The following is a 26495-nucleotide window of genomic DNA, read 5'->3' on the forward strand; positions in this document are numbered from 1 at the left end:
TTAAGCTGTGGTACATCCAAACCATGGAATGCTACTCAGTACAAAAAAGAAACAAACTATTGATGCATGCCACAACCTTAAGAGGGTTTTTCTGAGTAAAAAAAAAAAAAAGCCAATCCCTAAAGGTTGTGTTATGTATAATCCCATTTATATAACATTCTTAAATGACAGAATTATAGAAATGGAGAATAAATTAACAGTTGCCAGGGGTTAAGGAGGAAGTAAGGGGCAGGGGATGTGGGTATGGCTCCAAAAAAGGCAACCTGAGGGATTCTGCCCATGATGGAAATGTTCAGTACCTTGACTGTATCAATGTCAATGTCTTGGTTGTTATTGCACTGTAGTATACTGTAGTTGCATTGGGTAAAGCTAGGCACATGGGATTTCTTTGTATTATTTCTTACAACTGCTTATGAATCTAGTTATCTCAAAATTTAAAAGTTTCCTGAAAAAAAAAGGAGCAGATTTATGTTTTAGAAAGATGACACCGCTGATATACTATTATCTCATGTGTATTTTGGAAAAATTTCTATGCTAGCTGTGTAGAGCATAGATTGGTGATGGTTAGACCGAATTAGGAAAGAAAAGTGGTGTTCCAAAGGCAATAAGGGCCAAATGGCCCTTCCTGTCAGTTAAGCTTGTATTATCTGCCTGTTACAAATGAGAAAATTGAGACTCAGAGTTAACTGAAGTTGTTCAAGTTTACACAGCTAATAAGAAGCAGAATTAAGACTAATATTAAGAATTAGAAACCAAATCTAATATTCTGTTGGAATCCATTGGAAAAAGGAGTCACTGTTCTCTGAGAGAACCTCTTTTCAGTTATAATCTTGTCATGGGTCAAAAGAGTCATTATTAAATCTATTTTTGGAGAGACTATGTAGAGAAGACTAAAATTAGTATTTGAAGTAAGTGGTAAAGAAAAGCCCTGCCCAGTAATATATAAATTAATAGTTTAAATATTAGTCATTCTCCATATGGCACATCTAATTCTTCCTCAAGATCCATCACAAAAAACACAAATCATTAAAAAAAAGACATGGGAAGCAGATATGGCTCAAGCAATTGGGCTCCTGCGTACCACATGGGAGGTCCATGGTTCTGTTCCTGGTGCCTGCTAAAGAAGACAGCAAGCTGGCGTGAGGGGCAGGTGTGGCAAGCTGACACAACAAGATAATGCAACAAGAGACACAAGAAGAAAAATATAATGAGAGATACAACAAAGCAGGGAGCAGAGGCTCCCAGTACCTCCTAAAGAGGACGAGCAGGACAGTAGGCTAGTGCAACAGGATGACACAGAGACACAAGAGGAAAAACATAATGAGAGACTCAACAAAGCAGGGAACAGAGGTGACTTAAGCAATTAGGCACCTCCCTCCTGCGTGGAGGGTCCTGAGTTTGGTTTCCAGTTCCTCCTAAAGAAACGAAGAAGACAGACAAAGCAAGTGCAAAACAACAAGGGGGTGGGGCAAGATAAATAAATAAATCTTAAAGGAAAAAAAAGATGTACTGGGAAGCGGACTTGGCCCAATGAATAGGGCATCTGCCTACCACATGGGAGGTCCGTGGTTCAAATCCCGGGCCTCCTTGACCTGTGTGGAGCTGGCCCATGTGCAGTGCTGATGCGTACAAGGAGTGCCCTGCCACGCAGGGGTGTCCTCTGCGTAGGGGAGCCCCACGCGCCAGGAGTGCACCCCGTAAGGAGAGCTGCCCCAGTGCTAAAGAAAGTGCAGCCTGCCCAGGAGTGGCGCCGCACACAGAGAGCTGACGTAGCAAAATGACACAACAAAAAGAAGCACAGATTCCCGGTGCCGCTGATAAGGATAGAAGCAGTCACAGAAGAACACACAGCGAATGAACACAGAAAACAGACAACTAGGCGGGGTGGGGGGAGAGGGGAGAGAAATAAATAAATAAATATAAACAAAACTTAAAAAAAAAAGATGTACTGTTTCCTAATATTGTCTCTTAAAACCTTAAGAATTGATGAGATGATTTTGACTTCTTACCGAACTCCCCAAAATAATAACAATAACAACTAACATTTATTGAGTGCTTAAAGTATGTCAGGCCCTAGGTTTTACCCATATTATCTTTCTGAATCATTAGAGGAACTCCTAGGTGACGGAAACGATTGCTATTCCGATTTTACAAATGACACACACTGTGACTTAGAGAGTCTGTATGGACAGTAAACATACCAAGCCAGTGGCAGAGCTAGGCAATCTGGCTTCACATCTCATGCTTCTAATCCCTGCTCTTAGTCCCTCACTAATATGATAGTGCATTTTGTTTCTATTGCGAACACTAACCTCACCTAGAAAGCTTCAGCGATACACGACTTGGAAATTGTGGTTAACTTTTTGACATCACCAATGACACTAAAAACTCTAGCAGATTACATGGATTTTAAAGTTATTGTACATCCAGTTGTTAATGCTTTTAAAACTATGTAGAAATATGGCCTTTTCCTTGTATCATTACCCTAGATCCCGGCTTGTGCATCGTGGTAAATCATGATGTGATTTAAAAGGAGCTCATGATACTTTTGGGGCCTTTAATTTTCTGTCATAGCAAATAAGGCAACCTGCTTCCAGTATCTAATGACTCCATGCTCTTTGTATAAGAGTTTTTTCATAGTTTGAATTACAGTCTAGAAACTAAAATTTATTGATGCTTATTGTATGCCAGGTAGTGGGCTAAGTGATTGCCACAGTAACTTTTCATGATAAACATTATTATCCTTATTTTACAGCTGAGGCACCTGAGTCTCAGAGAGACTTAAACAACTTGCCAAAGCTATAAAATTAATGTGATGGACTTGTGATTCTAGTCAAGGTCTGATTCCAGAGCCCTCCTTTGTATATTTTTTCCAGTGTGACCACATTTATGATACACATAATGTGGTATCAAGGCATGTATGTATTCTGTTGTACAGAGAATAACTATTCTGTTGTAACCTTGAAAAACTTTGGTAGCATGCTAAAATATCTGAATCAAGAGTTTCCAACTCAGTGAAATCTCTTATTATATGCTTGAGAGACTCTTACAACTGAATTAAGTGCTGTGAATATGAACATTTATTTAGAAGTAGAAGATGCAGATGGTATATGGACCTCCTATTCCAATCCCATTACTACTTTGATTGCCACGGTCTTCACTTTGGACATGGCCATATGAGGAACGTTATCTGTTACTTGCTTTTTGGAATGTCCTGGATAATTCCTACAAATATAAGTTTTATATTAATGGTCTTGATGCCTCAAACAGGCAAATCAAATGAAATTCTTCAAGTGAAGCAAAATGATAATAAACTGATGACTTAAAATGTCATCCTTATATAAATAAAATGCTTTATTCTCCCTGGAGTTGAATCAATCAGTTTGCATGCAAGAGGAAGAAAAGGAAAATGCTTTGGTGTTTTTTTTTTTTAAGTATTTCTAGAATGTCTAACTTTTATAATATAAATGAATGAATATTATTTTGTTTTCACACATTTGGCATTTATTCCTTTAGCTTAAGTAACTCAACGTATCTATTCTTGGAATTTTTTATTTGTACTGATGGGGATAATTTTTCAGAAAATATGCATCAGTTGGTAAGTTGTAGTGTGTCAGCAGTGAAAACCAGTTTACTGGACCAAATGTCATCTGTGTTCTCCAGCCATGCATGCCTCTTTCAATTCAACTATTTTTCTCTTCAAATTAGATAACCTGTTTGAAAATCTAAATTCCTTAGCAGCTTACTCCTAATCAGGACTTTGTCTGCCTTGCTAGCCTCATCTTCTACAATTCTCCTACATGTACCCTGCACTTTCGCTGTATCAAACTACGTGCTGTTTTCGGTACCATATACATTCTCACATCTCTTTGCTGTAAAATTCCTTTGTCTAGTACACTCAGCATGCCTGTCTTTAAGACTCAGCTTAGGTATCATGTCTCTAGGAAGCCTTCCTTTAAAGCTTCCTCATTTTATCATAGCACTTAAGTCACCAGATTGTAATTATCTGTTTACTTTCTTTCTCCTGATGTATCTTACTAGGCAAGAGAGAAAGTGGCAGAAAATGAGGTTGGAGAGATTTAGGCAGGGGCCCTACCATAAGACAGAGAGTAAAGACTCTGGATTTTATCTTAAGAGCAATGGAAAGTCAATGGAGGATTTTTTAACAGGAGGATGACATACTATTTGTTTTTTTAAAAGATCACCCTGACTACTCTGTGAAAAATATATTGATTGATAGTAAGAGTGCAAGCTGGGAAACCAGTAAAAAGAGGCTGTTGTAATAGTCCAAGTAAGACATGATAGTCACTTAGACTAGGATGGCACCAGTGGAGACTGGAAAGAAAGTGGATAACTTAGGATATATTTTGGATGTAGTGTGTTTAGGGCTCACTCAGGCATTAAATGTAGGAATTGAAAGAAAGGAAATATTTTCAAAGATGATTTTCAGGTTTCTAGTTTGAGCAACTGGAGCTTAAATGAGACAGCAAAGACTAAAAAAGACATTTGGAAGGAAGATCTGGCAGTCACTAGATTATGCTGAGTTTGAGATGCCTGTGATACATCAAACAGAATCAGATAGGCAGTTGGATATGTGAGATTGGAGTACAGAGGTGAAGCATTAGGCATCATTGTCATAAAGCTTGGATTTAAAGCCATGGGAACTGATGATACCACTGAAGGAGAGAGTGTAGAGAGAGAGGAGGACTCAGGGATGGACATAAATTTCACAAGTTCACCACCCAAAGGTGGACTCTGACATATAGACATGTTTTTAATGTAAAGTTTAATTAGTTGTCTGCATTTAAAAATTGGGAGAGTTCACATAAAAATGTCTTCTCTTGAATATTTAGAAGATCCAACATCACTGAGCCTGTGTTCTGCACGGTAATAATCAGCTCCCTTTAGTGAGCTCTTTCACCCAGCCTGTTTTACTCAGATGCTTCTGTGTGCATTTGAATTTACAGCCCCTGGTTTAGACATTAAGTCAGAAGGAATCAACAAAGGAAACTAAGAAGTAGCAACTCATGAATAGGGTGTCACAGAAACCTAGAGAGGAAAGTGTTTTAATTATTAAATGCTACTTAGAAATTAAGAAAGATGAATACAGAAAAGGACTGTTTTAGTAATATAGTTTCGAGAAATGGGTGGAAGGAAACGTAAGGAAGTAGCGTCAGTTCTTTTGAGAACTCAAGAAAGTGAAGAGGTGTAGATAAATGAGGCAAGAGAATGGGTTTTGGTGTTATTTAGAGAATATGTGAACAATTCATTGGAGAGGTAGAGTTTGATGGTACAGGAGAGAGAGGTGACAAAATGAAGATCTTAGAGAGCAGATGGTATCCCAGAGCATAAGGGCAGGGATTGGTCTTTGCTAGGTAGAGGCATGCTGCTTCAGGGAAGGAGGGAAGGAGAGCATTGGTCCTGAAGTGGTGACAATGCAGAATACTAACAGATGGAAATGGAAATAAGCAGTATTCACACAGAACCAGAGAGATATTTTAGACTAAAATATAGACTGGAATTTAATCTGTAAAAATCTGATAATAGTTTTTATAAAGAGTATATAATAATCATAATTATAGTCTTATAGTACTAAGACAGATAAAAAATATCATTTTAACATTTTACAGGTGAGAAACCGAGGCTCAGATATAAGGTGGACTTAATTTAAAATGACCCATCCAGCAGAACTGGGACTTAAACCTGTGTCATCTCAAGTCCTAGTCTTACTCTCTTCTTGACATTCCAGCATCTGCAACTCAGTTATCTAAAGTCTGTCTATGAACTAATCAGGTACTTTAATTTTAAAGGAACATTAATTGATTTTTGCCAGAGCTTTGTGGTTGAAGGAATATGCTTAAACTAAATATGTTGCACCACATTTGTAGTTCAGAATTTAAAATGGAAAAAACAAGCTCCAAAACAGATTTGGGATTTTCTCTTGATAGCCTTGTTAGTAACAAATTTAAATGTGTTCTTATGAGATAAAGATAGCATTTACACTGCAGAATATTTTTTATGAATTTAATAACAAACCCTGAGATCATACCTTGCCTTCATTTTTTTTCTTCTCTTCTAACGAAAATATGTTTGATTATTAAATATGTGCCTATATTTGCATTTCCAATTTTTGAATAGACTTTATTTGGCCCTCTAATTTTGTCTTGATTCATAGTCTTACCACAAAATGGTCATCTCAAGTTTTGGATCATCCCTGACTTGTTAAAAAGTTTATGGGCCCATAGGATGGAGGAATAAAATATGGATTAGAGTGGACTTACTGGTATTCTGCTATAGAACTCTTGTGACTAGCAATGGAAGAAATTGTAGCATTGATGTGGAGAAAGTGGCCATGGTAGTTGCTGAAGGCAGAGAGAGGGAGGAAGAGATGTGATGTGGAGGCATTTTGGGACATTACAGATCCTGCCATAACCCACTGAATATATACTGGGGGAGAGTGTAAACTACAATATGAACTATAATCCATGCGGTGCAGCAGTGCTCCACAATGTATTCACCAAATGCAATGAATGCGCCACAATGATGGAAGAGGTTGTTGATGTGGGAGGAGTGGGGGGGTGGGGGGTGGGGGAACCTCTTCTATTTTGTAATGTAACATTTTTTTGTGATCTATGTATCTTCAAAAAAATACAATAAAAAATAAATGCTCATAAAAAATTTAAAAAAATAAAGGCTCGGAATATTAAGCAAGGACATCGTAACAAAACAAAACAAAAGTAGATTATGGAGAATAGATTCTAAAGTACCTATACCTTGTCATCTTGTCAAGGCATACTTGTCCCTGAACATTTTCCATATCTCCATACCTATACTCAAACTGTAGATATGTTTTCCATTTGTTCTCCCTCACTTTCTCCATCTGTGACTCTTTCCGAGTTCCTTCTCAAATGTCACTTTCTCAGGCAAGCCTTTCTGTTCTTATTGCCTGCATTCCACTCATAACTTTTTTCCCCCGGTCAGAACTCATCTCTCCTATTGTACTTTCTCAATTCAGGGATATTTCTGAATGTCGTCCCCCCCACCCGCACACCCCCACTCTTACTTTGATGTGAAATGCTGGGTAATGGAGGAGGAAGAAAAAAAATCAGTGAATCAGCAAGTACTTAAATGTTATGCCTGGCTTTTGGAGGTTCTTTAGTGAACTATAAAGATCTGGACCATGCTTGTATGAAGCTTAGAATCCAACAGTGACTTTTAGCTTTCAGTGAACAATGGAATCATTGTCAAGCCTTTAAAATACAGGTACCAGGGTACCCAGTGACTCAGTAGTTTCAGAACTGACGCCCTATCCCTGTGAAGCACTAGGCAAAACATTGTGCTCCAAAAGTTTGTAACTACTGGCCTAGCCAAGCATTATTTCTTAGATTCTTTGGTGATAGACTTAATTGGGAGGAAGCAGAGGAAGATTTAACTTAGGAAGTAATATTTAAAGTGGATCTGGGATACACACTGAGGTATTAAGGGCTAAAGGGACATGAGACACACACACGGGTAAAATGCTAAAGTGCTAAAAATTGGCGAGGCTACATAAAATGTATGCAGGAGTTCACTATACTATTGTTTCAACTTTTCTGTAAGTTTGAAATTATTTCAAACGAAAAAGTTAAAAAAAACAAAGAGCAAAAATAAAATGGATCAAGAAGTTGTATAGGATTTCAGTAAGCTAAGACATAGGTTGGAGCAAGTAGGATGGGGCAATGGAGGGGGCAGGTCTTCCAGGCCAAAAGGACAGTGTCTAGTTTGTTAGGATGCTCAAAGCAGGTACCGTAAAAGGCTTTTAGCAATGGGAACTTACTAGCTTACAAGCTTACAGTCCTAAGGCCTTGAGAATGTCCAATTCAAGGCATCATCAAGATGATACCCTCTTCCTGAAGACCAGGTGCTGGTGATCCTGGACTCCTCTGTCACATGGCAAGGCACACGGTGGCACCTGCTGGCCTCTTCCTTCTTGTCTAGGTTGCGTTGCTTTCAGTTTCTTGCTTCCTCTCTCTTTGTCTGAATTTCATTCTCTTATAAAGGACTCCAGTAAGAGGATTAAGACCCACACTGAAAGAAGTGGGTCACATCTCAAGATCCTACTCATCAAATTATCCTATTTCCAATGGATCCACACCCACAGGAATGGATTACCTTTAAGAACATACTTTTCTGGGGTACATACCGCTTCAAACCACCACAGACAAGATGAGCACGAGATTAGCAAAAGCAAAGGAAACTAAAAGTTGATATTGTGAAATTAGTGATGGTAAGTAGTCAGCTGTGAGTGAACTACAAGTTGCAGTAGAAGAAATTAGTGGAACCAGATTAGCAAATTCCATGTGTGCTTTGCAAGGGTTTAATTTTTGTCTTTTGGACTAGCAATCACCAAGTAGGGTGCTTATATACTAGAGTTGCGAAAAATGATCTGTTGGGGTACTAGTAGAAAATTTTATAAATTCTTTGTATTATTATTAATTATTTACCTCATTTTTCTAAATTTCTATTTTATATGTTAAAAGATATATATATGTAGTGTCATAATACAGCATTTGTATATAATTTATAAATGAATATACATACATGTGATTGCTAAAAAAATTTTTGCTATCAAAGTTGAGAGACCACTCCACTCATTTAGATATTTTCCCATCTTGTAACCAGAGTGATATTTTTTTTAATGCAAAACTGATTGTTTTAATTGCTGTGTGTTTGTATTTATGTATTTGTGTACATGTGTGTATTTTTCAACAGCTTTCCTTAGGCCTTAAGGTAAAGTCCAAATCAACCAAATTTTAACATGGCTCATTGACCATGAGGTGCAGCGGTGCTCAGAGATGTACTCACCAAATGCAATGAATGTCTCATGATGATGGAGGAGGTTGTTGTTATCGGGGAGGAGTGGGGTGACGGGGGTGGGGGTTATTTGGGGACCTCATATTTTTTTAATGTAATGTTAAAAAAATAAAGACAAAAAAAAAATAACCAATTAAAAATAAATAAATAAAAGCTCTTAATCTAGCTTCTATAAACCATTCTATCCTCATTGTGGGATCTCTGCTCCAACATTGCCCATGGTCTCAGCAGGCTCTCAGTTTTTTGAATGCACTTTCTTTCTTTTTACTCTGGATGATCCTACTTCACAGAATGTTCTCAATTTTTTTTTTATCCTTCACCTGGTTAATTCCAATTTATTCTTCAAGTCCTGGCTTAAGCATCACTTCCCGAAGCAGGCCTTTTCTGACCCCCTAGACCAGGTAATAACCCCCTTCCATAGATTTCCATAGCTCTGTAACTTCCCCTTTTGTATGTTTAATGGCTTGTCTAAAGTTCTGAGGACAGGAACTACATCTCTCTTGCTCACTCCTGTGTTCTAATGGAAATGCTTAGAATATTGCTAAGTGGTCAGTACAATTTTGTTAAAAGTGAATGGGGGGGAAGCGGATGTGCCTCAAGTGATAAGGCCCCCACCTACCATATGGGGGGACCCAGGTTTAATCCCTGGGGCCTCCTGGTGGAAAAAGAAGAGATAGCATGCCTGTGTGGCGAGCCAGTGCCCATGTGGAGAGCTGAGAGCCCACATGGCGAGCTGTGAGTGTCTGCACGAGTACCCACGTGGTGAGCCAGTACCCATGTGGCAAACCGAGTGCCCACATGGTGAGTGGAGTGCCCACGTGGTGAGCCGAGTGCCCACGTGGCGAGCCGAGTGCCTACGTGGTGAGCCGAGTGCCCACATGGTGAGCCGAGTGCCCACGTGGCGAGCCGAGTGCCCACATGAGTGCCTGCATGGTGAGCTAGTGCCCACGTGCCAAGCCGAGTGCCCACATGAGTGCCTGCATGGTTTGCTAGTGCCCACGTGGCAAGCCGAGTGCACACATGAGTGCCTGCATGGTGAGCTAGTGCCCACGTGGCGAGCCGAGTGCCCACATGAGTGCCTGCATGGTGAGCTAGTGCCCACGTGGCAAGCCGAGTGCCCACATGAGTGCCTGCATGGTGAGCTAGTGCCCACGTGGCAAGCCGAGTGCCCACGTGGTGAGCCGAGTGCCCACATGAGTGCCTGCATGGTTTGCTAGTGCCCACGTAGCAAGCCGAGTGCCCACATGAGTGCCTGCATGGTGAGCTAGTGCCCACGTGGTGAGCCGAGTGCCCACATGAGTGCCTGCATGGTGAGCTAGTGCCCACGTGGCGAGCCGAGTGCCCACATGAGTGCCTGCATGGTGAGCTAGTGCCCACGTGGCAAGCCGAGTGCCCACATGAGTGCCTGCATGGTGAGCTAGTGCCCACGTGGCGAGCCGAGTGCCCACATGAGTGCCTGCATGGTTTGCTAGTGCCCACGTGGCAAGCCGAGTGCCCACATGAGTGCCTGCATGGTGAGCTAGTGCCCACGTGGCGAGCCGAGTGCACACATGAGTGCCTGCATGGTGAGCTAGTGCCCACGTAGCAAGCCGAGTGCCCACATGAGTGCCTGCATGGTTTGCTAGTGCCCACGTGGCAAGCCAAGTGCCCACGTGGTGAGCCGAGTGCCCACATGGTGAGCCGAGTGCCCACATGAGTGCCTGCATGGTGAGCTAGTGCCCACGTGCCAAGCCGAGTGCCCACATGAGTGCCTGCATGGTTTGCTAGTGCCCACGTGGCAAGCCGAGTGCCCACATGAGTGCCTGCATGGTGAGCTAGTGCCCACGTGGCAAGCCGAGTGCCCACATGAGTGCCTGCATGGTGAGCTAGTGCCCACGTGGTGAGCCGAGGGCCCACATGAGTGCCTGCATGGTGAGCTAGTGCCCATGTGGCGAGCCGAGTCCCACATGAGTGCCTGCATGGTGAGCTAGTGACCACGTGGCGAGCCGAGTGCCCACATGAGTGCCTGCATGGTGAGCTAGTGCCCACGTGGCGAGCCGAGTGCCCACATGAGTGCCTGCATGGTGAGCTAGTGCCCACGTGGCAAGCCGAGTGCCCACGTGGTGAGCCGAGTGCCCACATGAGTACCTGCATGGTGAGCTAGTGCCTACGTGGCAAGCCGAGTGCCCACGTGGTGAGCCGAGTGCCCACATGAGTGCCTGCATGGTTTGCTAGTGCCCACGTGGCAAGCCGAGTGCCCACATGAGTACCTGCATGGTTTGCTAGTGCCCACGTGGCAAGCCGAGTGCCCACATGAGTGCCTGCATGGTGAGCTAGTGCCCACGTGGCAAGCCGAGTGCCCACATGAGTGCCTGCATGGTTTGCTAGTGCCCACGTGGCAAGCCGAGTGCCCACATGAGTGCCTGCATGGTTTGCTAGTGCCCACGTGGTGAGCCGAGTGCCCACATGGCAAGCCGAGTGCCCACATGAGTGCCTGCATGGTGAGCTAGTGCCCATGTGGTGAGCCGAGTGCCCACATGAGTGCCTGCATGGTTTGCTAGTGCCCACGTGGTGAGCCGAGTGCCCACATGAGTGCCTGCATGGTTTGCTAGTGCCCACGTGGTGAGCCGAGTGCCCACATGGCAAGCCGAGTGCCCACATGAGTGCCTGCATGGTGAGCTAGTGCCCATGTGGTGAGCCGAGTGCCCACATGAGTGCCTGCATGGTGAGCTAGTGCCCACGTGGTGAGCCGAGTGCCCACATGAGTGCCTGCATGGTGAGCTAGTGCCCACGTGGCAAGCCGAGTGCCCACATGAGTGCCTGCATGGTGAGCTAGTGCCCACGTGGCAAGCCGAGTGCCCACATGAGTGCCTGCATGGTTTGCTAGTGCCCACGTGGCAAGCCGAGTGCCCACATGAGTGCCTGCATGGTGAGCTAGTGCCCACGTGGTGAGCCGAGTGCCCACATGAGTGCCTGCATGGTGAGCTAGTGCCCACGTGGCAAGCCGAGTGCCCACATGGTGAGTCGAGTGCCCACATGAGTGCCTGCATGGTGAGCTAGTGCCCACGTGGCAAGCCGAGTGCCCACATGAGTGCCTGCATGGTGAGCTAGTGCCCACGTGGTGAGCCGAGTGCCCACATGAGTGCCTGCATGGTGAGCTAGTGCGCACGTGGCAAGCCGAGTGCCCACATGAGTGCCTGCATGGTTTGCTAGTGCCCACGTGGCAAGCCGAGTGCCCACATGAGTGCCTGCATGGTGAGCTAGTGCCCACGTGGCAAGCCGAGTGCCCACATGAGTGCCTGCATGGTGAGCTAGTGCCCACGTGGTGAGCCGAGGGCCCACATGAGTGCCTGCATGGTGAGCTAGTGCCCACGTGGTGAGCCGAGTGCCCACGTGGTGAGCCGAGTGCCGCCCACATGAGTGCCTGCATGGTGAGCTAGTGCCCACGTGGTGAGCCGAGTGCCCACATGAGTGCCTGCATGGTGAGCTAGTGCCCACGTGGCGAGCCGAGTGCCCACATGAGTGCCTGCATGGTGAGCTAGTGCCCACGTGGCAAGCCGAGTGCCCACATGAGTGCCTGCATGGTGAGCTAGTGCCCACGTGGCAAGCCGAGTGCCCACATGAGTGCCTGCATGGTGAGCTAGTGCCCACGTGGTGAGCCGAGTGCCCACGTGGCAAGCCGAGTGCCCACATGAGTGCCTGCATGGTGAGCTAGTGCCCACGTGGTGAGCCGAGTGCCCACATGAGTGCCTGCATGGTTTGCTAGTGCCCACGTGGCAAGCCGAGTGCCCACATGAGTGCCTGCATGGTGAGCTAGTGCCCACGTGGCGAGCCGAGTGCCCACATGAGTGCCTGCATGGTGAGCTAGTGCCCACGTGGCGAGCCGAGTGCCCACATGAGTGCCTGCATGGTGAGCTAGTGACCACGTGGCGAGCCGAGTGCCCACATGAGTGCCTGCATGGTGAGCTAGTGCCCACGTGGCGAGCCGAGTGCCCACATGAGTGCCTGCATGGTGAGCTAGTGCCCACGTGGCGAGCCGAGTGCTCACATGAGTGCCTGCATGGTGAGCTAGTGCCCTCGTGGCAAGCCGAGTGCCCACATGAGTGCCTGCATGGTGAGCTAGTGCCCACGTGGCAAGCCGAGTGCCCACGTGGTGAGCCGAGTGCACACATGAGTGCCTGCATGGTTTGCTAGTGCCCACGTAGCAAGCCGAGTGCCCACATGAGTGCCTGCATGGTGAGCTAGTGCCCACGTAGCAAGCCGAGTGCCCACGTGGTGAGCCAAGTGCCCACCGAGTACCTGCATGGTGAGCTAGTGCCCACGTGGCAAGCCAAGTGCCCACATGAGTGCCTGCATGGTTTGCTAGTGCCCACGTGGCAAGCCAAGTGCCCACATGAGTGCCTGCATGGTGAGCTAGTGCCCACGTGGCAAGCCGAGGGCCCACATGAGTGCCTGCATGGTTTGCTAGTGCCCACGTGGCAAGCCGAGTGCCCACATGAGTGCCTGCATGGTGAGCTAGTGCCCACGTGGTGAGCCGAGTGCCCACGTGGCAAGCCGAGTGCCCACATGAGTGCCTGCATGGTGAGCTAGTGCCCACGTGGCGAGCCGAGTGCCCACATGAGTGCCTGCATGGTGAGCTAGTGCCCACGTGGCAAGCCGAGTGCCCACATGAGTGCCTGCATGGTGAGCTAGTGCCCACGTGCCAAGCCGAGTGCCCACATGAGTGCCTGCATGGTTTGCTAGTGCCCACGTGGCAAGCCGAGTGCCCACATGAGTGCCTGCATGGTGAGCTAGTGCCCACGTGGTGAGCCGAGTGCCCACATGAGTGCCTGCATGGTGAGCTAGTGCCCACGTGGTCAGCCGAGGGCCCACATGAGTGCCTGCATGGTGAGCTAGTGCCCACGTGGTGAGCCGAGTGCCCACGTGGTGAGCCGAGTGCGCACATGAGTGCCTGCATGGTTTGCTAGTGCCCACGTGGTGAGCCGAGTGCCCACATGAGTGCCTGCATCGTTTGCTAGTGCCCACGTGGCAAGCCGAGTGCCCACATGAGTGCCTGCATGGTGAGCTAGTGCCCACGTGGTGAGCCGAGTGCCCACATGAGTGCCTGCATGGTGAGCTAGTGCCCACGTGGCAAGCCGAGTGCCCACGTGGTGAGCCGAGTGCCCACTTGAGTGCCTGCATGGTGAGCTAGTGCCCATATGGTGAGCCAAGTGCCCTCACAGTGCACTCCATCCAAGAGAAATGAAACATATAGCCACACAAAAACTTATAAACAAATGTTCATAGCACTATTATTTATATACTCCAAATGTGGAAACAACCTAAATGTCTACCAACATTTAGGCAGGTGACTGGGCAAAGAAAATGAAGGATATCCGTATATTGAAATACCTGTCAGCCATAAAAGGATAGAAGTATTTCATACTGCGACTTGGTTGAGCCTTGAAAATATTATATTAAGTGAAAAAAGTCAAATAGAAAAACAAAAGGAGCAGGGAGCAGATGTGGCTCAGGCAGTTAGGTGCCAGCCTCCCGCATGGGAGGTCCTGGGTTTGGTTCCCAGTGCCTCCTAAAGAAGACAAACAACAAGCAGACATTGAGCAAAAACAACAAGCAGATGAGAGAAAAACAAGCAATAAACAAGCAGACAACGAGCAAAAAACCAAACAAACAAGCAAGACAATGAGGTAAACAATAAACAGCAAGCAAAAACAGAAAAATGAGCAGGAGCAGATGTGACTCAAGCTGTTGGATGCCCACCTACCACATGGGTGGTCCCAGGTTCAGTTCCTGGTGCCTCCTAAAGAAGAAACAGACAATGAGCAGACAAGAAGCAATAACAACAAGCAAACAGACAAGGGAGCCATCTGGGAACGGGGGTGCCAAATACAAAAGGCCTCATATTGTATGATTCAATTTATAGGAAATGTCCATAATAAACCCAAAGAGACAGAAAGTAGATTAGTGGTTGTCTGGGCTCTGGACTCAGAGGTAAGTGGCAAGTGACTACTAATAGGTATGGGGTTTCTTCTTGTCATGATGAAAATGTTGTAAAATTTATTGTGATCATTATACAGCTCTGTGAACATACTAAAAACAAATTGCGTACTGCACATGAGTAATTTTTATGGTATGTAAATTTTATGTCAATTATATCTCAATGGAACTGATAAACTCTTAGCAAAAAATGGTAGTTTTTGTTAATGGGACAAAATATATGATGTATGGAAAAAGGTGATGCTGTTACTTTATGTTTCTTTGCATTTTAAGTGTACAGAAATGTCAGTTGTAGCAGAATAATTTTTAAAAGTGTGGGAAATAACAATGAGAATGGAGGAAGAAACCTATTCTCCCCTGAAAGGTTGGAAACCTCAGAGTAGCAACTAGAATAATTTTCTATCAGAAGACAGTTTTAAGTGTTGCCCAGATTGTCAAAATAAATAAATTGTAGAGCTCTCTGAAAATCAGACTTTTAGTGATATTTAACAGTACCAAGAAAGCATTTTGAAAAGGTGTAAATGAAAACAGTGCTTGAGTGCAGTATTGATGAAGTGGTCATTCTGCCTTTTAGGATGAATAGTCATCCCGTTTTTATTTTTTAAATTTCAAAGTATGACTTTAAAAACTCACAGTTTTAAATTGTTTTCTTCCATTAAATAATTCATCCACTTTTGCACCTTCTAATTTCTTCTCTGGGAAAAAAGACACCAACTACCCCAATTTTATTTCCTCCATCTCAGCAAAATAGCACAGAATTTTAAGTAACTTAATGGCAATATATATAGTGATTTTTTTAAAAGCAAAAATACCAAAAAGGTTTGGATTTTTCTCAGATGACTTTGTACAAATTATTTGGGATACTCCTACTCATTGTGTTTGTTGAGCTAACTCCCATATATTCTGGAAGCTAATCTCTGGCCTCATTCTTGCTTTCTCTGACTTCCTTCACAAGTGTCCTTCCTTTATGCTTCTATGGCATTCTGTGCATATCTCCATATATTGGCATCTTCTGTTTATCTGTTTCCTCAATGAGACTATATGCTTCATTCAAGCCAGTGACTGGGTCTTATCTTTGTACATCAAGCACCTGAGGTACTCAGTAAATGCTTGTTGAACTGAACTTAATGAATCACAAGTGAAGTCCTGTTATCAGGTGCTATAGGGTATTTGGTCAGTTAAATTTTAAAAAGCCAAGGTAAGCATACAATTATGAATATATAATATATATATACACACACACACACACGCACACATACATACAGACCTTACATTTTTATTTTACTTTTTATTAGAGAAATGGTAGGTTTCCAGAAAAATCATGCATAAAATAGTGTTCCTATATATCACCATATTATGAACACCTTGCATTAGTGTGGAACATTTGTTACAATTCATGAAAGAATATTTAAAATTCAATTTTAGGGAACAGATATGGCTCAAGTGGTTGAGCATCTGCTTCCCATATAGGAGGTCCTGGGTTCGGTTTCTGGTGCCTCCTAAAACAAACAAAAGAAAAAACAACTCAGGGAAGCCAATGTGGCTTATTGGTTGAGTGCCAGCTTCCACATACAAGGTCCCAGGTTCAATCCCCATCCCAGGTATCTCAAAAATTTTTTTCTTTAAATTTTAGTTAAAAGGTATTATTGTATAGTCTTTGGCAATTATTTGATGTAGGTCATGGCCTTTGAGTGTGGTACCCTAATCTACTTTCTTGCATTAAGAAAGTAAGAAAAAGAATTTTCAAACCCTAAAATGAAAAGAGTTTATTTAAAATGGATTCACTTGGGAAAACTTGAAATGCCTATGAATACAGAATCTTTTTAAATTTTACTGTTTTTCCCAATCTTTAACAAATATCTCGCCTATACCTAATACAACAGCAATTTTTATTATCACTTTTATTGAGTCCATTCTAAGAATTTAAAAGTTTTTATATGGGAAACGGACTTTGGCCCAGTGGTTAGGGCGTCCGTCTACCATATGGGAGGTCCGCGGTTCAAACCCCGGGCCTCCTCGACCCGTGTGGAGCTGGCCATGCGCAGTGCTGATGCGCGCAAGGAGTGCCGCACGACGCAAGGGTGTCCCCCGCGTGGGGGAGCCCCACGCGCAAGGAGTGCGCCCGTGAGGAAAGCCGCCCAGCGTGAAAAGAAAGAGCAGCCTGCCCAGGAATGGCGCCGCCCACACTTCCCGTGCTGCTGACGACAACAGAAGCGGACAAAGAAACAAGACGCAGCAAATAGACACCAAGAACAGACAACCAGGGGAGGGGGGGAAATTAAATAAATAAATAAATCTTTAAAAAAAAAAAAAAAGTTTTTATAGAAACAACACTTCTCCTCCTCCTCCCCTCCCTCTTCTTCCTTCTCCTCCTGTTCCCCTCTTCTCCCCCGCCTCACCACCCCCCCCCCCGACCCCCCAGCCATATTTGGGAACAAACTGACTGACTTTTAGTAAGCCTACAACTCAGCAATTTGAACCAGAAGTACAGGGACTACTGAAGAGCAGCTGACCAGATATGGACATTAAAGCTTATCCTGAGCATTAAGTAATCTATTGTATAGAAAGACTAGAGAGCATTGGTTAATCTAATAAATCACTTAGTAGAGGATATTTAAGAGTACTTACACTGTTTGTTTTCTTCTATACCAAAATTTCATCAATTGTAGTTTACTCAGAGTCTGTTATATTCTGCCACAAGATTCTATAAACTTTGTTCTTCCTAAAATTCAATGCTTTAAAATAGCTTATTGTCTTCTCAAGTATCTCTGGCCGCCCCTCTACCCACCACAAAGAATTTCATGCTAATTGTTTTTTTGTTTGTTTGTTTTAATTTCAGTGGTAGGAATGGGATCCTGGTGCTTCCACATGACTCTGAAATATGAAATGCAGGTTAGTAATGACAAAATTGACTAAATGTTTAATTCTCTTAATCCAGAGGAACTTCAAATTTGAGAAGAGAGCACATAACTAGAAGATGGTATTGAGACAAGAGAATGAAATAAAAAATGGGATTTGAAGTCTTTGGGATTTTTTTTTTTTTTACCTCAGACAAAATGATCCAAACTAAGTGAAGTAAGGGGGAAAAAAAGATAAATTGTCCATAGAAAAAAACAAAGCAAAGGATAGCTTTTGAACACCTGTGTGCAGGCATGTACAATTTTAGAACACTGTTAGAGAGTAGAACCACACGGAGACATCTTGAAAAGATGTAATCATTTCACCAAAACAATATATTCTTATTTCTTAGATACCCATATTCCTTCATGTTATGGCATCCATTTGAAAGGTTACTCCAGCCAGCAAGGTTTTTGAGCTATGCAAGGATTTTTCTTTTCTATTTTTGCTGTAAAGCTATATGTCTAGTCCACAATCTTTTTGCCTTTTGGTTCCTGCTTACCAACCCAGAAACTTCTAGAGTAGGGTTGTTTAGTAGAAATAGAATGTGAGTCACATATGTAAGTTAAAATTTCCTAGTAGTCACATTTTAAAAATTTAAAAATAATGGTTAGAATATTTAACCAAAATATATCCAAAATACTACTTCACGTGTAATCAATTAAAAATTATTAATGAAATATTTTAAATTCTTTTGTCATACAGAGTGCTCTAAATCTGGTGTATGTTTAACATTTGTAGCATATCTCAATTTGGATTAGGCTTGTTTCAAGACAGTGCCATTCTAGAAGGACCTGTGTATATAACAGTCTACAAATTATTAGTTACAACTATATTAAACATATACTGTATGAGAATTAATTCTTAGGATTGGTTCTGACATTCAAAACATTTATAATAAGGTATCTGATGTTCCACCCATGTGCTCTGTTTGATTTTGAAAATATACAAATGAATAATACACTAGTCTGATGCTATCAAGTACAGAACATACATACTCTCACACATTCTGGCTGGCAAAACAGGCTTATAATCAACAATTTAATGTGAAAATTATTTTTTAAACAGTAAAAGTAATCAACTATGGCAACATGGTAGGACTTGAAGAATCTGTGAAAGTTAAAGATATTTGAACAGAATCTGAAAGTTGAAAGTTAAAACATTAACTTTAATGTTAAAAGTTAAAACATTTTAGGCAGTGAAACGATGAAAGGACATACCAAACTTGCACCATGACTTAAGCAGAGGCAGGGAGTCATTACAATTTGTAATGTTACAAAGCTAGAATATAAAATATATTGGGAGAAATGGTAGGAAATGATAGGAATTATACTCAAAATATTTATTAACAGTAAGGTAAGAGTATCAACAATCAGAGTGACCTTGAAATAACTGATCAATAACCCTGAAAATAAGGCTAGAAAAGCCATATTTTGAAGGGACCTTGCATGTTATCATATTTTAAAATAATGGGTATTTATCCAGCTCTACCTGTCACTAAGTGCTTTCCAAACTACTCTTAAGGTAGTTATTACTCCTGTTTTGCAAATTGGAGTGCTGGGCTGCAAGAGGCTAACTGATTTGACCACATTACCTATAATTTATAAATGGTCATCCCAAATAAGTTTTCCCGATTTCAAATCTTGCACTTTTTCCCTAAAATCAGGTTCTTATCCTTTGATAGTGTAGGAGAGAGAAAACTTTTTGAAAGACATATTGACAACATTATCAGGAGCCTGAAAAATGTGGAGGGGCAGTCTGACTCAGAGTGGGGTATCTGAATATCAGTGGGGTAAAAAGGACTTCTACATGGGAGGGTGGCCCAGTGTGGAGAGTCACAGCCTGAGCAGGGACAGAGGGTAACTACACAGAGGGGTGCTCCAGCGTAGGGTGTTGAAGCCTGAGATGGAAGAGGAGGATGTCCACAGAGGAGAGTAGTCCAGGACAGGTCAGAGCCTAGCCACAGGTGGAATGGGTGCTCACACAGCAGGGTAGCCCAGGGCAGGGTGTTAGGAACCAGCGTAAAGCGAATGCCCATGCACAAAGGGCAGCTCAGCCTAGAATAAGGAGGGTGTCCATTTAAGTGGAGGATGTGATTTGGCACATGTCTGGAGTCTGAGCACACTGGGGAGTGTGCCATGCCACTCTGTGCTGGGTGTCAGCCTGGAAGGATAAGGATGGCTTCTACATGGTGAGTAGCCCAGGGTAGGATATGGAAGCATGGGTGGGCTAAGGAGGCCATGGAAATGGTTGGTCCACAGCAGCCCAGCACAGAATGTTGGATGGAACCTGAGTGGGTTGAGGAGGGCATCTCTTGGGAGAAGGAGCAGAGGCAGTAATGGGAACTGGATACATACAGGAGAATTAATTGAATAAGTAAATATTTTATAAGATAATGGGAACTAGGTTTTTCTATTCAGACAATAGAATTGCAAATATGGAAAAAGTGAAAACTAAAATGAACTCTTTGTGTTGAATTGAAATCGGAGGTATCAGTGTGAACTCATGTTTTCAAAATATATAAAATATATATGTAAAGGTATATGTGATATGCATGCATATATATGTATAGATACATATTTCTATATATACACACATATACACACACACATATGTTAACACGTATATGTATATATATACAATGTCTCTCCCATATTGTCTGTGAGAAGTACTGACCAGGGTATCCCAGTACCAAAGATTACACCTAGCATCCAGATCTTGGTTTCTAAAATTCATTCTCCATTTAAGGAGCCAATACCAATTCCAAAGGCTGGGCAGAGGAAGGACATATGATCCTGGAACATGTATTTGTGGAGAAATAATGGAAGTACTCAAAGAATAATGGAGACATGTCAAAAGGACAACTTGAAGAGTTTCCCACTGGTCAAATCTGAGACAATTCCATCAAAATAAATAATGATATTAATAGATTGTAACAGTTATAACCCATTGAATAAAATAGAAAATCATCAGTCTATATATTAAAATAATGAATGATATAATAAAATAGATACTAATTAATGAATAAATTGAATTTGATGCTGAACAGGATATTTATATAGTTTCAGTGTACCTCCTTACAAAATAATTTAAAAGGGTAGAAAAGTAACTTTACAATAGAGAAAACTAGCAGATAATACCTTAAGCAATCAAAATGAATATCATCAGTAATGGAACAAATCAAAATTGTGAGTCATCTGATAGGAGGCAGTGATAATCTAGCATTGTCACTTCTATTATTTTCTTGCCATAGATGGATAATCTGAATCTAATCCTATGGAAACATCAGGCAAAACCAAATTGACGAATATCCTGTAAAATAACTCACCTGTGATTTTCAAAAGTGTCACCGTCATAAAAACAGTGTTCAGATTGAAGGAGACTTAAAAGACATGACAACTAAACACAATGTGTAATTCTGGACTAGACCGTATTGGTGCATGTTTATGTATGTGTGTATGCTTATATTTATATTTATGATAATATTGGGACACTTGGCAAAACTAGAATGGGGTCTGGGGATTATGTGTTAGTAATCAGTGTTAATTTCTTGATTTTGTTGTTTGTGTTGTGGATATGTAGGTGAATACCTTTTTTTTTTTTAAGATATAATTCACATACCATTGAATTCACCCTTTTAAAGGGTAAAATTCAGTTAACTGTTTTTACAGTTTTGCAACCATCACCATGATCTAATTCCAGAACATTATCACTCCAAAGTGGAGCCCCATATTCATCAGCAGTCATTCTCTAATAACCCCCACTCCCAACCTCTGACAACCTTTAATCTGCTTTCTATCTCTATGGATTTGCCTATCATGAATTTCATATAGATGGAATCTTACAATATATGGTCTTTGGGGGCTGGCTTCTTTCACGAGCATAATGTTTTCAAGGTTCATCCATGTTGTAGAATGAAATACTTTGTCCTTTTATGACTAAATGATATTTCATTGTATGGATATACCACATTTTGTTCATTTATTTATCATTTGCTGGACATTTGGATTGCTTCTACATTTTGACTATAATGAATAATGCTATTGTGAACATTCATGTGGGTGGACATGTGATTTCATTTTCTTGGATATCTGCCTAGGAGTGGAATTGCTGAATCATAGGGTCATTCAATGCTTATCTCTTTTTACATTCCCACCAGTAATTTCTCTATATCCCTACCAACTGTTGTTATTGTCTGTCTTTTTTTGATTAATGGGTATGAAGTGGTACCTCATTGTGGTTTTGATTTGCATTTCTCTAATGACTAATGATGTTGAGCTTCATTTCAGTGCTTGTGGGCCACTTGTACATCTTCTTAGGAAAAATGTCTATTCAGGTGTGTTGCCCATGTTTTAATTGGGTTATTTGTCTTTTTATTATTAAGTTGTAAGAGATCTTTATACTCTAGGTAATAGACATTATCAGATACATGATTTGGAAATATTTTCTCCTATTCTGTGGGTTTTCTTTTTAAGTTCTTAATAGTGCCCTTTGAAGAAAAATGTTGTAAATTTTTATGAAGTCCAGTTTATTTTTTCTTTGGTTATGTGTACTTTTGATATCATATCTAAGAATCTATTGCCTAATCAAACATCCCAAATCTTTACTCCTATGTTTTCTCCTAAGAGTTTTACACTTTAGCTCTTACATTCAAGTCTTTGGTCCAGTTTGAGTTAATTTATGATGTGAAAGGTAGGGATCTACCTTGATTCTTTCTCTTTTGAATGGTCTTAGTGCCCTTAATAAAAATCAACTGGCCATAGGTGTATGGGTTTTTGTCTCTCATTCTATTTCTATCCTAATGCCAGTACTACACAGTTTTGATTACTGTAACTTAGTAAGTTTTGAAATTAGAAAGTATGAGTCCTCCAAATTTGCTCCTCTCTGCCAAGGTTGTTTTAACTATTCTGGGTCCCTTGCATTTCCATATGAACTTTAGCATCAGCTTGTCAACTTTTGCAAAAATCAGGCTTTTGGAATTTTGTTAGGGATTGTGTTGAATGTATAGAATACTTTTGGTAGTATTGATAGCTTAACAATATTTAATCTTCTAATACATGAACTTGTGATGTCTTTCCATTCATTTGTGTTCTTTAATTTCTTTCAATGATGTTTTGTGGTTTTAGTGTATAAGTCTTAACTCCTTTTGTTAAATTTATTCCTATTTTATTCTTTTTGTTATTGTAAATGGAATTGTTTTCTTAATCTTATTTTCAGGTTGCTCATGCCTAATGTATAGAATGCTGTTGAATTTTGTATATTGACTTTGTATTCTGAAACCTTGCTGAACTTGTTTTTTGCTCTGTTTTGTGCATTTGTGTGTATGTATGTGTGTGTATTTCTTAGGGTTTTCTGTATACAAGATCATGTCATCTACAAATAGAGACAGTTTTACTTCTTCCTTAGCAACTAGATGCCTTTTTATTTCTTTTTCTTGCCTAATTACCCTGACTAGAGCCTCCAGTACAATGTTGAAAAGAAGTGGAGAGAGCAGACATCCTTGTCTTATTTCTTTCTTAGGGAAAAACCTTTCAGTCTTTCATCATTAATTCTAATGTTAGCTGTGGGTTTTTTATATATCCCCTTTATTGGTTTGATGAAGTTTACTTCTAGTCCTAGTTTGGTGAGTCTTTTTGTCATGAAAAGGTATTGGATTTTGTCAAATGCTTTTCTGCATTTATTGAGATGAGTAGGTGGTTTTTGTCCTTTATTAATATGGAATTTTTACATTGATTGATAATTGCATACTCAACCAACTTTGCCTTCCTGGGATAAATCTCATTTGGTTATAGTGTATAAACCAGGTGAATCTCTTTGATTATATTATATAAACTACTTGAGGGTAATGAGGCCTCATGTCAGCAACTTACTCAAATTAGTTCTTTTTACTGTACTTCATACTTCTCTGTAAGATGAAATTGTTTCCAAAAAAATTTAATGGAAAAAATATGTATGCCCTTTGACTCAGTAGTTGCATTCTAGAGGTATATCCTAGGAAAGTAATCAGAGGCAAGGAAAAGATAGTTTACAAGGATGATTATCACTGTTATACATGATAAAGATGTATAATGTTTAATATTTGATTAAATGTTTTAACATTAGAGAGAGGGTTAAATATACTGTGATATATCTATATGTTGAAATACACCAGTCATTAAAAATGATATTTTGAAGACTATTGACATGGGAAGTTATAATAATATCAAACCAATTTTTAAAAATAGTAAAAAAGACTGTAAGGAAGTATATTTTCCTTATATCTTCTCTTCTTTTTTACAGACTTGAGAATCTTTGACCCCTGTCTCTTGTCTTAAAGCCCTTGTCCCTTGCTTTCTAAGCAAAGCTCAACCCAGATCAAACTCAGTTTCGAAGTACAAAATCAAGGCGTTGGCAGAATCATGCTTTCTCTGAAGTCCGTAACATTCTGGTAGTGACTTACCAGCAATCCATATCTCAACCCCTGCCTCCATCACATGGCCATCTCTCCTCCAGCCTTTCTCCTACTGACTGTGTGTACACATTTTCTCTGCTTGTAAGGACTCCAGTCATAGTGGATTAAGGCCCACCCTGATTCAGTGTGGCCTCACCTTAACTAACAGGATCTTTGAAGATCCCATTTACGAATTAGTTCACATCCACAGGACCAAGGGCTAGGACTCGACCATGTCTTTGTGGGGGACACGATTCAATCCATAGCACCAACTAAAACTCAGAGTCATGAGAGTGTGACTGCACCTCAGGACACTGCAACTGTAACATGGTTATAGCCATGGAGTGGGGGTGCCTGCTGATAGTGGTGGAAATGCTTCCGGTAATAATAGGTAATATTTGTTACAATATTGAGTTCCTGCTTTGGACCAAACATTGACCTAAGTGGCAGGAGATGTGGCTTAGGAAACTAACCAGAGGTCAGGTCTAAGCGTCTTGGACTTTATCCCCTGGGAGTCAATAAAGGATTTCAAGTATGGTAGGACACACTTTGATTTGCAAATAAAGATAACTGTTGGCAGAGATGTTACAAAGATGGCCTTTGATACTTAGATCTTTGATTCTATTGCTTTATCATTACTACTGTACTATTTTTTGAACTTCATGGACAGATACTACAAATTTCTTATTTCCTTCATCTTCTGGACTACAAAGATATGGTTTCATAGATTTGTCTAGCTAGGTAGAAATAACAAGTGACCCAATTTCCCAAAGATTGAGGGGGAGGGAAGAATTGTCAGTATTCAAGACCTTGTTTAAACAGCTTCTCCATCTCATTTAATTTAATTTAAATGTAAAATGACATGACTATTCCTTGCGGGTTCCCTTTTTTGCCTCCCTCTGGGATAAATTTAGCTGAACTATATTAAGCCGTCATATGTTTTGCAAAATTACTGAGGCAAGCCAAAAATGACAGTGCTACCATCTAACACTATTAGGTAGTATCAAACTCTGGTGATCAGTGGGCAATTCTGACAGCCTACACTTAGCTTGTTACAGCTGTGGAGATATTGGAGGCTCATTTTTTAAACCTGCTTGAACTGAACACAAGCAAATGTTGACAGTTCTATCATCAGAATGATTTGAACCTTGGATGAAATTTACTTCAGTCTTATTATCACTAGGTGGCTGCTTGGGTTCCAATTCTGATTCTACCACTTACTGTCTGTTGGGGCCCAGACAAACCACTTAATCTTGCTGGGCCTTAGTTTTCTCATCTATCTAATGTGTCTAATAATATCTCTAGGATTTGCAGGGATCAATTGACTGGCATATATGGAAGCTCCATCATTGGATCTGGTAACTAAGTACTTAATTAGTAGTTTTCTTCCTTCTTCTTTAGCCAGTCAGCATATCTTAAACCACGATTATTGATCCATTGTTAGTGATTCATTCCTTCAAATGCCATTAAATTGTGTGTGCCCCTTTGAAGAACAGCATTTTATGCACTAACTGCTTTACTGGGATTGATGTCAGATTCTTGTGGCACTAGAAGAGCAGTGCATTTTGGGAATAGGATTGAGGTAAACATTAGGGAAGGGGTGAAGATACCAGAAGTGAGCAGGGAGCCTTCAAACAAGGGGTGAAAAGTGCCGAAGAGCAGTTCATAATCATGACATTTTAATATTGGAAGAGATTTTTAAAATTTAGTCTAACCTACAAAATTTTCAAATGGAAAAGAGGCCAAGAAAGGAGAAGTAACTTGAAGTTATACAGAAAGTTAGAGACAAAATAAGGATCCAAATTTCCTGAGACCTGGTTTAGTATTCTTTTGTTACAGTATCCTCTATCTGTCTTAGGACTTTGTCTTGCAGTAATGGTGTTAGGAGTGTAGAAGATTTTAATTTTTAGGGAACTTCTCCTGAACTTCCTTTCCATTTATTCATTCCTTCAGCTCATTCCTTTTTTCCTTCAGTGATATATATTTTTTTATTCATCTTTAATTTCTCCTATTTTCTCACTTCTACAAATATTAATCCTCTTTATTCAAATTCTATAATAGCTCTTGGATCCATCTTCTCTAGTTATCTCCATTGCCACTACCTTAATCCACACCACCATCATCGCCAACACTTATTCCTGTAACTGCTTCCTAATTGATATCCCTGCTTCCCCCATCCATTCATTGCATTGAAACAGGAGTACTCTTCCTAAACAGAAAACTAAGTATTTTCATTCTTTGAACAGTATTTGCTAGACCTTGTATAAGTGCTGGGTATGAGATAAGTAAAATGCAGTCCCTGCCCTCCAGTAGTATATCAGTTTTTAAATCTCTTTAA

General features: G+C 41.3%; 1 protein-coding gene across 3 annotated transcripts in view; it reads left to right on the forward strand.

Moving 5' to 3' along the window:
* The window catches only part of ACER3 (alkaline ceramidase 3), a 194232-nt gene that overhangs the window by 104087 nt on the left and 63650 nt on the right, over window positions 1-26495 (forward strand). For all 3 annotated transcript variants that reach the window (XM_058306016.2, XM_058306015.2, XM_058306017.2), the window contains one exon: window positions 17669-17721. In XM_058306016.2, coding sequence (XP_058161999.1) covers window positions 17669-17721 — 53 coding nt within the window. The remainder of the gene's footprint in view (window positions 1-17668; window positions 17722-26495) is intronic.

This window comes from Dasypus novemcinctus, chromosome 10 (assembly GCF_030445035.2).
Source record: "Dasypus novemcinctus isolate mDasNov1 chromosome 10, mDasNov1.1.hap2, whole genome shotgun sequence".
In the NCBI taxonomy this organism is placed as follows: domain Eukaryota; kingdom Metazoa; phylum Chordata; class Mammalia; order Cingulata; family Dasypodidae; genus Dasypus; species Dasypus novemcinctus.